At 40.2% G+C, this 16,856-nt stretch overlaps 2 protein-coding genes across 7 annotated transcripts in view; one reads left to right on the top strand and one right to left on the bottom strand.

Moving 5' to 3' along the window:
- Positions 1-11,305, top strand: part of LOC311002834 (KAT8 regulatory NSL complex subunit 1-like) — a 45,816-nt gene extending 34,511 nt beyond the window's left edge. For 3 of the 4 annotated variants that reach the window (XM_083994374.1, XM_083994376.1, XM_083994373.1), the window contains 6 exons: positions 2,006-2,160; positions 4,539-4,663; positions 4,766-4,823; positions 5,892-6,004; positions 6,859-7,111; positions 9,146-11,305. In XM_083994374.1, coding sequence (XP_083850500.1) covers positions 2,006-2,160; positions 4,539-4,663; positions 4,766-4,823; positions 5,892-6,004; positions 6,859-7,111; positions 9,146-9,385 — 944 coding nt within the window. In that variant the 3' untranslated portion in view covers positions 9,386-11,305. The remainder of the gene's footprint in view (positions 1-2,005; positions 2,161-4,538; positions 4,664-4,765; positions 4,824-5,891; positions 6,005-6,858; positions 7,112-9,145) is intronic. The other variant, XM_083994375.1, reaches the window with a different exon arrangement.
- Positions 11,306-13,489: 2,184 nt separating this feature from the next.
- Positions 13,490-16,856, bottom strand: part of LOC311002855 (uncharacterized protein) — a 34,474-nt gene continuing 31,107 nt past the window's right edge. For 2 of the 3 annotated variants that reach the window (XM_083994414.1, XM_083994415.1), the window contains one exon: positions 16,578-16,719. In XM_083994414.1, coding sequence (XP_083850540.1) covers positions 16,715-16,719 — 5 coding nt within the window. In that variant the 3' untranslated portion in view covers positions 16,578-16,714. Of the gene's footprint in view, positions 16,720-16,856 lie in introns of all 3 variants that reach the window. The other variant, XM_083994416.1, reaches the window with a different exon arrangement.

The following is a 16,856-nucleotide window of genomic DNA, read 5'->3' as shown; positions in this document are numbered from 1 at the left end:
TCTGTGATTATTTCTATAAAATGGTTGTAAAATAACCCGAGTTTGAAGGCTGCAGCACTTAACACCTGAATTTGTAGCATCTGGTAAATGATTATTGAACATTGTATGGAAGTATTAGCAGGGTTCCTACGCAAGTATGGAAAGTATGGAAAGTATGGAATTTGATTTTATACATTTCCAGGTCTGGAAAAGTATGAAAAATGGAAATTATTGTATGGAAATATATTTATCTTAAAGCAGATATCAGTGGAATGTTTTTGTTAATATAAGTCCTAAATAGTCCTATTTTCCGTCAGCAATCACTTACATGAAGTATTTCAGCCTAAACACGAGTCTCTCCGTCACTCTGCTCTGCTGTAACCCGAGGAGAAAATTTTCCTTGTGGGATACAAGTGTTATCCAATGAGGAGAGAGAACGGCATGAAGGGCTGTGTGTGCAGCCAAGGGATGTGCGTGAATGTGGTGACGTAGCACGAGGACCAATTGATGCCTGACAAGGGCGGGGGCTGCTAACTCATGGTGCGTTCAAAGAAACTCGTACTTTGTGTTTTTCCTTCCTGTGAAGTCATACCAGTTCGATCTGGTACGAGTTCACGGGTCGGAAGTTACGAGTGGCCGTTATAGGGAACTTTCACAGACAACAGGATGGTAAAAACACGAGCTACGGGTTACCTGGAACGCTACCAAGTCGTAGTTGTGACTTGAAGCTGTAACTTACGGTTTCAAAAGCCTGCCTTGAACGCAGCATTAGCCGAAACGGCCGTGAAGCTGATATCTGCTTTAATATCTTATCTGGGTTTGGTCTTATCTGAAGTTATCTGGGTTAATTATTTTTGTATGTGCTACCTATAGCTAAAATCTCCTGGAAATTATTAGGTTACATAATGGCATACACATTCAGAATACAAATGAAAACAAATGATTTATTGCATGATTTTTTTTATATAATGCACAACTATTTACTCAAATCACAAATTATTTGAATTCTTTACCGAGAAATCTGGAAATTAGGGTCTGGAAAAAGTATGGAATTTGGAAATTTCAAATGTGTAGGAACCCTGTATTAGTTAAATAAAGAAAAACGCAAAAACAAACTTGATCTTCTTAGGGGTTTAGGGTGAGAAACAATACTGTTACTGCACATTTGACTTTTGAAGATAGATGGAAGGTTGAGAATCAATCTTAGTCATGTTTTTGAGTCTAGAGCTCTGGGTTTACAAAAAAATTAATAATAACAGTGTAAAATTGAACTACAGTGGCGGCATGCAAACGTTTAGACACCCCTGTTAATGTGAACAGTTCAGCAAGTGGAAGGTGAAATGATCTCCAAAAGACATACATTTACAGATAACACACTCCCTTTACATTTTAAGCAACATATGTATATATTTTATTTTCATCTTTTACATTTTCAAAATGACAAAAAAGGAAAAGTAGCATAGTTAGTAGCTAGTAGCCCCTCCCCTTTGGAAACTATCCCAGTGTGTAAATAGTAAATATCTTGTCTGATACCTTGGTCAAAGTTGTCTGAGAGCTCAAGTCTCCTGGGTTTCTCATTCTTTTGCAGGCTGCTGCTTTGATTCCCCTTTTTCACTCTAAAACTGTAGAAAAACTAAAATAATACACTGGTAGGGATTAAAATATTGAAAAAAACAGTGTTTCATGTTGAACTTTATGTCTTTTGGAGATCATTTCATCTTCCACTTGCTGAACTGTTCACATTGACAGACATTTGGACCAGGGGTGCCCAAACATTTGCATGAGACTGTATGTTTGACTTCTCCACTCTGTTTTCCCTCCTTTCAAAATAAAATGGCAGACAGACTTAACGGTAAATTAAACAAACTACAACAGAGTTACGGTGATGATACTCACACATAGCCAATGCAGCGCAGTAGTTTAAGGGTTAAAGAGACTAAAGAGGTGGATTTTGATTTGCTCCTGTCCCGATGATGATGCAGCGTTCACAGTCGTCTAACTCTCTCTCTGTCTCTCTTTCTTGCAGCGTCTCCTAAACTCTTCCTGGAGTCCAGCAGCCCCTGTCCGTCTCTGGCCAACATGCACTCGTCCCTCCACAGCCCGTTGACGCGGCAACTGTCCACGTCCTCGGAGAACTCCATGCCGCTGGGCGCCGGCGGCCAGAGCGTCCCCAGCACACCCGTAAGGAAACACCCAGAAACACCCAGAGCCCCCGGGCTCAGTTTTCATTTTCACTGGCCTCGTTAGCTCCATAGAGGAGGAGGAGGAGGGGACTGGAGCACGCCCACCCCCTTCACGTCTTTTTAAAGGGATAGTTCACCCAAAATTGAAATTTCACTCATTATCTACTCACCCTCATGTGGACTAAGGGCTGGGAGAAGTTTCAGAGTCCTCCGTGCCTTCTCTGAGTTACAGCGGGGCTCCGTGCAGCACTGCATGTCCATATGACGGTTGCGAACCAAGCTCACTTTTCTTCGTCCAAAAAGACACACCAAAAAAACATCCAAATACCTCCATACTGCTCGTCTGTAATGTCCCTCTTGTATTGAAACCTCAACATGAGAAATTGTTCCGAAAAAAATTAAATAAGTCTATATTTTAGGCTTGTTTGTAGCGGAAGCTCCCAGTGCACTATGGAGGTATTTGGATGTTTTTTGGTGTGTCTTTTTGGACGAAGAAAAGTGAGGCCCATTTGCAACCGTCATATGGACAAATACTGCTGCACGGAGCCCCGCTGTAACTCAGAGAAGCCACGGAGGACTCTGAAACTTCTCACAGCCCTTAGTCGACATGAGGGTGAGTAGATAATGAGTGAAATTTCAATTTTGGGTGAACTATCCCTTTAACGTTTTTTAATCTCACAAACTGAACTCGCCGCGTTTCTGAACCTCAGTGTTTAAAACAAAAAAGCTTTGAAGCTTCAGTTTCCGGCTGACATCTGGAGCGCAGGAGGAGAAACACACCGGGCTCAGGGTTTATTATCTCACTCTTAATTAACTCTCACACACACACACTCACACTTACTTCCTGTTTCTTTGGCTGTGGCTGTGTGACTGTTTCCACGGTGATGATGGTTGAACATCAGAGTTCACACGTCTGTCGAAGGAAACTCACAGTGACTGACACATCGAGATAAAACATAAAATGTGTGTGTCTCTCTGTGTGTGTGTGCAGCACGAAACAGAAACTTAAACCCGATCCTGAGTTTGTTTTTAGTTTCGTCGTCACTGAAGCAGAAACAGAGTCGGGACTGAACTGGTCTCAGGTCAGATCTCTGATAAACTGCTGCTGCTCGCGCACACAGAGTCTCTGAGTCTCTGTGTCATTTATCAAAAGTCCAGATGTGAGTTTAACGAGCTCAAAGAGGTCGATAACTAAATGACTCACTGTCGAGTTTTTAACGCTGAGATCATTCAAAACTGAAAAGAAGAAGGAAGAAAAGTCCTTTATTCTCTTTATTTATCCCCCTCTCAATGAGATTCTTTATTTAACATTTGGGAAAATACTGACATTCAGAATGTGTGTATATAAAATAGATTTATCAGTACAGATATATTGATTGATTTTATTATTTTTATGTAAGTGTCATGCACATTTTCTTTTGTGCCCATCCCACATGGGCTTATAAGAGACTAAACATTTAAATACATACATTCAAGAATAGCTATAGCGTGTCGTTTTAGAGGAGAGAAATAGAGAATTTACAAAACAAAACGAAACGAAAGAAAAGAACAAAAGAGATGATAATAACAAAATATACAAGAAATACAACACAATTAATATATAAACCAGATATACACATGTAAAGTTTCAGACAAACAGTAATAATATCACAGATACAGCTCTGGAAAACCACTTCAAAATGATCAGTTCCTCTGGTTTTACTATTCATAGCTATGTGTTTGTCAGTAGGTTATAGAATGAAACAAAAGTGTTAATTTTACTCAGTTTCTCCCAAATTTGAAATAAAAATATTGTCATTTAGAGCATTTATTTGCAGAAAATGGCAACAGGTCAAAATAACAAAAAAGTGCTGGTGTTTTCAGACCTTGTATAATGCAAAGAAAACAAGTTCATATTAATTTTAAAACAACACTACACTACTTATAATCTTTCTTCCTCATTAAATATGATTTAAGTAGTGTGAGGTGCTTGTGTTGGAGTTCAATAGACACTGGAATCGATGGCTGCCACATGTAGAGAAGCTGATTTATTTATTAAGAACATTTTGGAGTAGTGGTCTCTTTATTTTTTTCCAGAGCTGTATATTTGTCAGTACAGGACATACAACATGAGATCAATCCGATCAATAATACAAGAGATTATCTTCATTTATTGGTAAATATTGACAGAAAAAATCAAAATTTCATGTTAAACGAGTTAAAGTTTAAAGATAAAACCTCTAAACTGAGTGAAACCTTGACAGATAAATAACATTATTAGGTGAAAGCAGCTCTATTAGACTCGTCCCTGCAGATGTGTTGCTCTCAGGTTGTTTTAGATGATGATGATGATGATGATGTCATCCAGATGTTGACGTGCGTCCCTCTGTCTCCCAGCAGCAGCCGATCAAGCGGCGGCGAGGCGAGAGCTCCTTCGACATCAACAACATCGTGATCCCCATGTCGGTGGCGGCCACCACCCGGGTGGAGAAGCTGCAGTACAAAGAGATCCTCACGCCCAGGTACAGTAGACTAGAGCAGAGCAGCTACAGCTACTTCTACTTCCTGTCTCATGTCATCATCATCATCTGACACTTCCTTCTCTGTCTGTTTGTTTTCTGCAGCTGGCGAAGCGTGGACGTCTTCTCTCAGCCAATCACTGACGAGGAGGACGAGCGGGAGGTGAGAGTCGCTTCTCTTCTCTTCAGATTAAATAAAGTGTGACAGATGTTGAGATGTGGCGTTGAACCTGTGGCAGCGAGTGAACGGTGACGGTGACACCTGGTGGCCGGAGGCAGAGCTGCAGGAAGCAGACGACTCGTTCAGATCATTTTTCTTTGACCAACAATTTAAAATCCACAGAGATGAAGTTTAAATAAATAAATTCATTCATTCATTCATTCAGTTTAAATAAATGTCAAATTTAATCTGCAACGGTCTGAAAATATTTTTTTTCAGCACATTTTTTAAGTCTCTGCTGTAGAGAGACCATTAACAATTTATGACTTGAATATTCAAACATTACTATTATATTATTATTAATATTATATTGATCACGTGGGTCCAGAGTCACTGAGCACTATAAGCGGTCGACTATTATAACAGATCTTTTTTAATTTCACTTCATTTTTTATGCAGAACATCATCTAAATGCCACTTTTTTTTTTAATAGTTTTTCAATGAGAAAAATGTAACGCAACGGAGCTTCAGCATTTACTGAATTTTATTCAGTGTGTGAATGGGTGAATGCGATGTATGATATACTGTAAATCAAAGCGATTTACAGTATATCGTTGCAGGTATAGTAAAGCGCTATATAAATACAGATCATTTACCATTTATTTAATGTTTCAAACATGGTTCAGCTGTTTCAGATGCTTTTCCAGGGGCACCATTCAAGTTTAATCACTGCGCAGACATAACTCAAATACTGAACACAGTACAGCACAGTGATGTAGAGCTCACTGTGGTTAAAATTATAAACAGCCTTGAGTAGGCTACGATTTCCGGTGTCACTCATTTCTGTTAGCTATAGCAGCAGAAGCAAGGAATCATGAGAGTAAGAAATAAAATAAATACATGTAGTTTTAAAATAGTTTTTGCACGTTTTCATTCATAAAATGACCAAAAATTAACACTAAGTGGATTTCTTGATTACTATAAAGTGATTGATTACTATATTCTTTATCACTAGAAGCCGTTTCCACTGTTTTCATGTTGTGATGAAAGTTTCCTGTCTGTGTTTTGCAGGTGGAGGATCTGACGGACGCCGCCTTCGTGCTGCTCCATCAGCCGTACGAGGATCAGGAGCGCTCCCGTTGGACCTGGATGGCCTTGGCTCCGGCGAAGAGGAGGGGCAGCAGGTCGGTCGCTATGACAACCAACACATAACACCCACAGATACCAGAAAGCGTGTGTCAGGGTTCCCGCAGGGTCTTAACAATTCTTAAAAGCATTGAATTTATGAATTTGGAACTAATAGCTTAAAAAGACTTGATTTCTGGGTCTTAAAAGTTGTGCTGTATTTAACTTCTCCATATCGCATTTTTCGTCAAGTTTCATTTGTCAACCACGATTATTTTTGATCAATGTTCTTCTTGTTGACTTATGGATAGTGGAATAAGTCTTGTACTGTGGAGCTTATATGGTATCATCATACAGTGAGATTTTGATATCATGATGCCTTATGATACTGCAATAAATATCATGGGCTTGTTATTGAGGTGTTGTAATATTGTGAGATTTTGATATTGTTACATCCCTATAGAGCACAAAGAGCAGAAAAATAGTGGGATAATTTACAGTAAACAACTCTGAAATTTGAGGATTTCACTTTTCTTTGCCGGCAGTGAAATAGGTATTACATTTTTATACACTGCTCAAAAAAATAAAGGGAACACTTAAACAACACATCTTAGATCTCAATTAATGAAATATTGCAGTTTAAAATCGTTATTCAATATATAGTAGAGTGTGTTGAGAACAAAATAACATAAAAATGATCCATGTAAATCAAAATTATCATCCCAGGTTGATTTCACACAGGTGTGATATACTTGGAGTTGCAATGTGTTGTTCCCTTTATTTTTTTGAGCAGTGTATAAAAGGTCTTAAAAAGACTTGAATTTAACCTGTAGGAACCCTGGTGTGTGTGTTTGTGTGATGACGGTGGAGTGTTTTGTCTGACCGTTCGTGTCCTCCTCGTCCCCTTCTTCAGGTCGTACAAGTCGGTCGACGGGCGCACCACGCCGCTGCTGTGCGGGACCAACCCCCCCACGCCGCAGCCGGCCTCCCCCGACCCGGGCCACTGCCCCGCGCTGCACGACTACAGCCACGTGCCGTCGCCCATGAGCCCGCCGAGCCCCGACACCGCCTCCAACCCCCACACGCCCTGCTCCCGGGACTCGCACCGGCTGCTGTCCAGCGAGGACACGCGCTGCTCCACGCCGGACTTCAGCTTCGAAGAGCGGGTATGTCACGAGATTAAAGGAATAGTTCACTCAAAACTGAAATGTCGCTTTCTCATTATCTACTCCCCCTCATGTGGACTAAGAGCTGGGAGAAGTTTCAGAGTCCTCCGTGTCTTCTCTGAGTTACAGGGGGTCTCGGCGTAGCAGTGCATGTCCATATGACGGTTGCAAATGGATACCAACTGTCTTGGTAACAAAAAGACACACCAAAAAACATCCAAATACCTCCATGCTGCTCGTATGTAATGTCCGTCTTGTATTGAAGCCCTGAAATGCGAAATTGTTCAGAAAAAAATTAAATAAGTCTATATTTCAAGCTTGTTTGCAGCGGAAGCTTTCTGTGAATGAGCCTCGGCCGCTCGGCTCAGAAATCACCATGGAAACGTGTGATATTATTACTCTGTGATTACACCGGTCTGTTAACCGTCCTCTTGCCTCACGCCCACGTCAAACACAGACTCAGAGCCTGAGCTGACAAACACGTTTCTGAGTTTGGTTTTTTGCCGGATAATAAATCAGCTTTTCATATTTTTCACGTTTATTAAACATCAATAAAAATAAGAAATAAAGTTTTATTGAAGCAGGAGTTCGAGTTCTGGAAACGTTTCTGTTGAGTGTTTGAGCTCAGTTTGTCAAATTGATGAAGTTGTTTTCTGAATTCGTCGCTCGTGTCTTTTCATCTTCATGTGTTTTTTTTTGTTTTTGAGCCCTCAGGGCCACCGTACCAACCTTCATGTACAAAACACAGCTGTAGCTCAATGAATTAAAATATCATGGAGAAGTCCATTTACAGTGGTTGAAGTCAAAAAGCCTCAACCAAATTATGGTCTGCATATAAATGGACTTAGAGATAGTGTTTAGAAGGCCAACATTTCCATATTTAAAATCTCAAAATAACTTTTGAGCCGTTTATGATAGAGACGAGCTGTTAACAGCATCTGAATCGTGAGATTCTCTGCTTTCCGAGGGAATGGTGCCTCTACGACAACAAGGGGCCGTACAGGGTGTGTGTAATCACGTGGTACAGGAACAGACGCCAGAGTCCGCTGGCCTTTAAACCAAAGACGTTCTATATGTTTAAATGCAATTTTCTCATGTTTTTAATCGTAAAAAGAGAGTGGAAGAACATAATTCGAACGGCCACATCTTGAAAACCATCCAGTGTATGACTTTGACTAGGGGATCATTTTAAAGCTTATTTTCTCCTCTTTCCAAATGTGGGTCACTGGATCAGGTCACGTTTGAAAAATCTCAAATAAATAAAGACATGAAATGTTTCATTCAGTGCGTTTTGGATCAATATAATGTATTAGTTTCACTTTTAGAACTGAGTTACTGACATAAACTTTTACATGATATTCTAAGCTACTCAGATGCACAAACAGTGAATCGTCTCATCTGAGAAGCTGTGATTGGGAAACGTTTGAAGATTTGATCATGTCTCGAGACATTTTTATTTAAGTTAAATAAATTAAAATAAAAACGTCTCTCATTTCATTTCTTTCATTTCTCCTTTATTTATTCAGGGAAGGTCAATTGAGAGCGAGCTAATATACAAGGTCATGATTCACAATTACATACAGGTTGTAAAACATTCGATAATAAGTTTTTAAAACTATCTAAGGAAATAAGATGATTCAGTTTCAGACAGTTTTGTAGGTTATTCCACTTTTGGGGGGCATAAAACTGAAAGGCAGTCTTCCCCAATTCTGTCCTGATACTGGGAATTTGTAAAACCAAGGTGTCCTGTGAACGAGTGTGTAAGTTACAGATTCTAAGTGAGATTAAGCTAGTAAGATAAACATGTAACATTTCAAGTAAAGCTTTGTAAATAAAAACCATGCAATGTTGTTCCCTCCTTACACTTAAGGATGGCCAGCCAACCTTATTATAAAGAACACAGTGATGGGTTGGGAACACATCTCCAGTAATAAAACGAAGAGAGGAGTGATAAAGTGCATCCATTTTTTAGAGGAAAAAACAAAAAAACAGTTTCTAACTCTGACTCTTTCTCTGTCTCTCTGATGTTTCCAGACGGTGGCGCCGTGGGAGCGTCGCGGCTTCCCGTTACCAGAGGACCCGGCCCCGGAGCCCGAGGCGGAGAGCGACCACCACATCAGGCCCAGAATGCGCAGCATCTCAGGTTGCCGAGCAACAGCCTACGGACGTCTGGATTCGGACGACATGGACCTGCCGTGTGGCGGCGGCGGCGGCGACGACGACATTGGTGGCGTTGGCGGCTCCAAACACAACAAGGCCTCCACCCACCGATGAATGACTGACAAGGCTGAGGTCGCCCGGCCCCCCCCGACCCCCCCACCTCCTCCTCACGCCTCCATTTACCCCCGAACGACCCCCCGACCCCCCCGCTCCTCTCTGGCATTAACAAGCAGAACCTCAAAGCAGAATAAAGATATTAAATGGGTTCCTGTTGTTTGATATTCAAACATCAGTCTAATACTTTTCACAGTTTTTAGTGAACATTATGGAGATAGAAGCCTTTCCCTACACTTTGTTTTTGTCACAGGAAAAAAAAAGGATAAATGTTAAAAAAAAAAAAAACAAATAAAAAAATTATTATAAAAAAAAACCTAAAAAAAAAAAAAGTTATAAAACAACGCGTTTCAAAAAATGATTTCTGTAGTAGGCTAAACAATGTACATGGGGGCTTAGTGGTGTTTCATATGTCGCGTGTACACTCGTAGCGCACTATGTAGCGGACTCCTCAAAATATGGCCAAAGGGTGTTTTCTATTGACTAGTTTGCTTGTAATTCCCATGTACATTTTTAGTGGAGTGACAAATAACAAAACAAGAAAAAATACCCCCCTTCTCTTCCCCTCCTCCTCCTCCTCCTTCTGCCCCCCACAGTTATACCCCCCCCTTCATTCCTCATCCAAATAAACAGGTACATTTGAGATGTGGCCCCGCCCCCTTTTGGCCCCCTTATGGCCCCGCCCCCTTTTTTTGCCCTCATCCTCCTTCTAGAGGTCGCCTGAAATCACCAGAGCACTTCTCCAAACTGCCAAGTCTACTAGTTTTGTTGGGTTTTTTCTTTTTTTCTCTTTTTTTTTTGCTTTTCTCTGTTTTTTTTTTCATTCCTGACATGTTTTATTTGTAATTTGTTCTGTCTGTTCCAGCGTAACGACACATTTCTCTGTGTTTTTTGAATAGTTAAGAAAAAACTACGAAAAAAAATCATTCCTTTTTACCTTTAAAAGTCTCTGTGGAGAGTGTCCAGCTCCCATCTCGCCCCTTCTTCCTCCTCCTCTTCTTCGCAGCCTCTTCCTCAGCTCTCCCGTTCTGTTGTTCATTTTTCTGTTGTTTTAAAAAGAGGGTGATGACGATAACGACAACGATAACGACGACGATGACGACGATGTGTACGTTCAAGGACTGAGGTTGTCATTTTTTTTGATGAGCACTTGCCCTTACAGAAAGCGCTGCTGCTGCATGCTGAACAACATGCCGATGTTTAGTCTTACCACAACAGCACACAGTGAGATTTCCACTTACTTAATAAAAAAAATAATAATAATAAAAAGAGAGAAAAAGGAATAAATGAATGAATAAATAAATGAATAAATCACAGGGGATGATTTGTACCATCTGCTGAGTTCACTCCCTCCTCCTCTTCCTCCTTCTACGGTCATTGCTGTATTACAAAAGTCAAAATGTGGCAAAAATAAAAACTTAACACACTTATTTAGCCCTTCTTTCTCTCTCTCCCCCCCTCCCTCCCAACCTACCTACCTACCTGCCCTGCCTGTTTTTATTTTATTTTATTTTTTCAATTTCTGGTTCAGCTTTTCCCCCCTGCAAACATTTCCGATGTAGCAGCTCTCAGCTAGAAGCCACCCAGAGCTCAGGTCCTTCAATTTAAGGGAATATTTTCTGCTGTTTCATAGTTTCACTTTCAGATTAATCAAATCCAGACTACTGTGTTGCAAGATTGGATTCATTTTTTTTGTTTTTGTTTTATTTCCACCAACCCCCCTGCAGTGTCCATATAACCACACTCTTCCCTCCCCCTCTGTCCCCTCACCCTAATTGCTATGCAAAAAAAATCTATGGTTGTTTTTTTTTTTTCATTTTACACCTTTTTATGCCACAGCCATTCAATCACTGTTTTTTCTTTTGTAGTTGAGCAAGATGTCGATGTACCTGTTCGATTGTTGCAGCAGTTAACCTAATCAAAAAGCAGAATTGTTTTTTCTTTTTTGTAAATAGTACCATTAAAACATTTATGTTTAACTTGGTGCAGTTGTTCTGGGCCTCCAGTCTTTCAGTGTCGCAATGTGTCTGTGAATCTGTCAAATGTGTCACAAAAACAATAATTTATAAGCATATGAGTTAATTTAGCTACTTCAAATACACAGGAGAGAAAAATCCACTATAGTTTGTACAGTTTGAATATGTTCATCTCTTTTATCTTGCTGTCAGAGAGACATTTCCTCTGGGACTAGATCTTCCAACCATTGAACTACCGTATTCATCCGCATAAACTCACCTTGGCACTCAAAAGGCTCATCTGCGGAGTGATACATTATTACACAGTGAAGCACTTTGCACAGAGGCGTGTAGCCTACTGTTGGGTTTGGTAAGTACGAGACGTATTTTAGCCACTTACAAATACTCATGGAAATTAAATTTAGTAAATGATTCAAGTTAAAGCAGAAGTAAGCGATCCGGTCGTTTTGGCTAATGCTGCGTTCCAGGCAGGCTTTTGAAACCGTAAATTACAGCTTCAAGTCACAACTTACGACTTTGTAGCGTTCCAGGCAACCCACTCGTGTTTTTCCGACCTGTTTTACCTGTGAAAGTCACTATAACGGCCACTCGTAACTTCCGACCGGTGAACTCGTACCAGACCGAACTGGTACGACTTCACAGGTCGGAAAAACACGAGTTACGAGTTTCCTTGAACGCACCATAACAGTCCTCGTCCCTACGTCACCACATTCACGGCGTTCCTTGGCTGCACACACAGCCCTTTATGCCGTTCTCTCTCCTCATTGGATAAAAACTGTAGGATACGAGAAATGTTTTCTCCTCGGCTCAGAGCAGAGCAGAGTGACTGACAGACCCGTGTTTCAGACCAAACACTCTATGTAAGTGATTGCTGTCGGAAGATAGAACTATTTAAGACTTTTATTAACACAAATATATCACTTACTTCTGCTTTAAATACTTTGACCACTGTATCTTGCTGTCAAACGGCTCTTTGTACTGGAACTATATTTTCTTACCACTGAACTGCCGTATTCCTACGCACAAGCGCACCTGTGGCGGAGTAATATATTTCACAGATAAGAAGTAATGCAACGGCTCATAAATTTACTTATCTCGGTAAGGAAACAAAAAACAAATCGGAATTTAGACATTTAAAATCCCCATAGATATTTTAAGCTGCATAAACAACTATAATTGAATACCTAAATTGATTTAAATGTTCCTGTCAAACAGCTCTTTGTACTGGAACTACATTTCCCAATCGCTACCATATTCCTATGCACAAGCTTCTGCCCACCTTCACATTTAACGGCTGATTGGCGGAGTAATATGTTTCACTGATGAGAGGTAATGCCAGAGACGTTATAATATGACTTTGGTAATGCTCAACGTTACGGTTCAACGGCTCATAAATCTACTTCTAATCTCGGTTAAAAAATAAAACGAAAAACAACTGTATTTAGTCATTTAAAATCCCATAGATGTTAAACTGCTTAAATAATTATACTTGGATACATAAATCGATTTATCTTACTGTCAGACGTCTATTTCTGTTGGAACTACATTTTCTAACCGTTGAAGTACCGTTATCCCTGCTAAAATAGGCTGACCTGCGGAGTGATACAGTAATTACGCCGTAGATAAGCTGTGCGCAGTTCAACAGTTGGTAATTGATTAAATTTAATGAATCTACTCGGCTACAGTCATACTATTAAGTACTACCGAATAAACTATAAACATTTCCATCTTTAACTTGCATCAATCATCTCTGACTCTGTTGGAACTACATTTTTCAACCATTGAACCACCGTATTCCTACGCACAAGAAAGCTGGTATGCGGATTTATACATTATATACACATAGGCTACGTATTATGGTAGGTTAGATACATTTATTACACTATCCTGCGTTAAATAATCCGTGCTAAGACTGAAAATGTGTAATTTTAACTCAAAATAAAAAGCATATAACAGGTTTTATGGTAAATAACAGCTGTTTTGGACCCAGAGGAGATGAGAGTGCAGTGGCCTGGGCCGTCGTCCTCCAATCGGAAGGTCGCGGGTTCGATCCCCGGTTCCTCCCCCCATGATGTGAATGTGAGTACCGTATTTGTGTGTTTGTGTGTGGAAAAAAAGTGACAACGACTGTGACTTCATAGCATTTATTTTCAAATACACATATACAGCAACAAGAATCATCATAAACCAGTTATTGATAAAATGCACAATAACGAGAACAATCACATTTCCACAACTGTACAGCGTCTGAATGAAACCGAAAGAAAGAGAAAGAAATAAAAGAAAAGAAAAGGAAACAGAGTGAGTGATGAAGTTTCTTTCTTTTCCTTTTTAACTGCAGCTCCAGTAGCTACACAAGCTACACACCCACGTCCTGTCCTGTCCTGCACACCCACATTAATGTGGTCGACTACTGGAGATAAAAAATAATAATAATTTAACTGTAGCATGCAGATAATGTTGCTAGCTCACCTTTACATCCTACCTGTCTGTCCTTTCAAATTAAAAGTAGCGTCTTCTTTGCAATCATAGAGATAAAATGCTGTTGCTGTTTTTATGTCTATGTTGGCAATACATGGTAAACACACATAGTTTGGGAGCAAAAGTGTGGGACAACCTGTGAGTGAAGGTTAGCACCACCCACACACACACACACACTCACACACACACACACCCACACACACACAGTAATACATACACACATGTATTTTTGTATTTTTTTTTAGTCGGTATATCCTTCAGAATCCAGAGAGCATATCATATATAAAGAGGATATACAAAGAGACCACTTTGTGAAGGGGAGGCAACAAGCAGACGGCTGTCTCTTACATGGGGTGCATGCAAGAAGTTGTTTTTTTAACTCATCGTGATCATCATCGTGAGTCGTTATTGAGGAATATTGATCATTGATCGTTGAGCACGTGTCTTTACAAATAGAGGAAACAATAAACAGGAAACTGGTAACAAATCTGCAGCTGGTTGTTTCATTTCATTTAAATAGAAAATACAAAGAAAGCTTTTCTTTTCTTTTTTTACAGCGACAGGGAAGAAAAAAGGTTGTTTTTTGTTCACATGAACTGATAAAGTTTGAAGAATGAAAGAAAAAAAATTCCCTCATGTGAAATACAACATAAGGCCAAAAGTATGTAGACACATCAATCAATTTAATTGACCTGTGTTGAGTTTAGATTTCATTTTGTGCCTTTTAATTCAAATTTAGAGAATGATACAGTATATAGATTAAAGGTTGAGATTTTCCACTAGGGGGCGTGAGACTATCAACAGGAAAACACTTATAAATTGATGATTTATAAGAAAAATACTCAGTTGTTTTAATATGAATGAACACAAACTGAACTACAACAGTTTGAACTTTTCTCCTTTTTCCAAATTAATGTTAAACAGGACAAACAGGGCATTAATTTACTTCATTATAAGAGTTTATATTGTTGTTTTAGCACCAAATTATAACTCATAGTTCTCAGTGTCCACATCATTTTGGCCTGTGTGTATCTTTTTCTTCCTCCTTGACCTTTTCTCTGTCTGTAACTCAAGCGTTTAATCTCTGAAGGTTAAAAACAACCAGCTGAGAGCGACACCCTCATGAATCCTGTTCTACCCGGCAACAGACGACGACGCTCCTCAGTTTTCTCACTTTAATAGAAATCCGTCCTCTTTCTCAAACTTGGCCCAGTCAACCTGCCATCATCACCATCATCATCATCATCCACCCGTCGGCTCTGCACCGCGCTCATATTCACTCAACACAAACTTCTCCGTCGTCCTTTTTAAAGCGCGACTATGTAACTTTTGACGGAAGAAAAGTTGGAGTTTTTAAAAGTTGGGTTAATGTGCAGCAAAATTCACCTTCGCTCGACTTTTTTTTTCTCTCGACGATTCCTCTAAAACACTCGTGCTACTGTCCCGTCGTAGCGTTCAGCATCATCTCAGAAAGTGGCCTCAGTTTAGCAGAAGTTACGTAGCCTCGCTTTAAGACTCTGATTAACTGCGATTATGATTATTATTATTATTAATTAATTAATAATATTATTATTATCCTACCGTTCTACCGTTAAGTAATACTGATGAACTCGTTTTCTGTCTCTCGACAAATTTTGGCCGTGAAAGTTACACTTTAAAATGCCTTAAGGTTAATTTTCCTCCTCGTACGTCAAGCGTTTAGCGCATTTACAATAGAGCAGTAACAAAAAAGAAAAGAAAAAAAAGAGAGAGAGAGAGAAATAAAAATTAACACTGACAGTAGCAGGCACGATACAAATGTTTCTTCATATCAAATACATGTCATATATCCACAGAGTACGATTATAAAACTGTGCCCAACACAAACCGAAGTTTCTACTCTAGCCGTTCTGTTTTTATTCCTATTTCTTTTTTTTGTTATGTTTTTGTGGGTTTTTTTAAAGTTAAATCCAGGTAGCACCCCTCCCCGCCGTCACCCGCGGTAGCTCGAGGTGCAGCACACAACGTCGGGACTAAGACGAAGCAAAAAAAAAAACAGCAGTGAGGTCTGAAAGCATCTTTTCTGCCTTTTATAACGAAAAAACGTTGCTACTTTTTTACTCTTTTGACTGTTTTCTTGTTTTAGTTTTCATGTTTTTTTTGCCCTCTGGCGCCCCCTCTGGCTGCCCCTCGTACCCTGTAACTAACTGTTCCTTCTGCTTTAAGTTTCCCTTCCCTTCATCTTATTCTTCTGCATCTCTTGTGTAAAAAGTAAAACTAACGGGGGGAATTAACAGTCCATGTGACAGGAAGTCGTAAAATCTGATTCACCAGGGACGAGTGAGTGAGTGTGTGTGGAGAGAAAAAGTAAAACGTGACTCTGTTGGTGGCGCTTTAAACTCTTACAGGGAAACTTACAAAAGGTGAAATCAAGAGATCAAAGACCACAGAGAGAGAAATTAAACACTTTTTTTGTAGTTTTTCTGGCCTAACGTGTTCATTAATCTGTATTTTTTTTCTTTTCTCATCATTACTCTACTAGTAACGGCTGAAGAACAGTTAGTGAAGGAGAAGAAACAGTGACGGGCAGCTAAAAAAGTCCTGTGAAAATAAGGAGGAAGTTGTCACAGCTCCTCTACGTGGTCGGTCGTGTTGTTGTGGAGGAGGAAGAGGAGGAGGAGGAAGGTGACGACGGTGCGTTCACAAGCCTTGTTGGGCCAGAGAGGCGGACACCTGGTCGGCCAGCGTGGACAGCTGCGGAGAGTCGGCCATGTTGATGCTGCCGGACGACGACACGGTGCTCAGCTGCTGGGGGGAGTCTTCCAACGAGACGATCTCGGCGCCGTGGTCAGTGCGGGCTTTGGCCGTCTCGCGGAACGTCAGCTTGTGGCTCTCAATCTGCAGCGACATCATCATCACACACAGATGAGGTCAGACAGGGCTGGAGGAGGGGGGCGGGGCTTAAACACAGGTAGCACAGTGACACCTGGTGGACGACTGTTACATCATCACTACATGATGAGAATTATTATATT

This window comes from Trachurus trachurus (assembly GCF_905171665.1).
Source record: "Trachurus trachurus genome assembly, chromosome: 19".
Classification (NCBI taxonomy): Eukaryota; Metazoa; Chordata; class Actinopteri; order Carangiformes; family Carangidae; genus Trachurus; species Trachurus trachurus.
The sequence above is the reverse complement of the archived record's forward strand: the minus strand, read 5'-3'. Positions and strand labels throughout refer to the sequence as shown.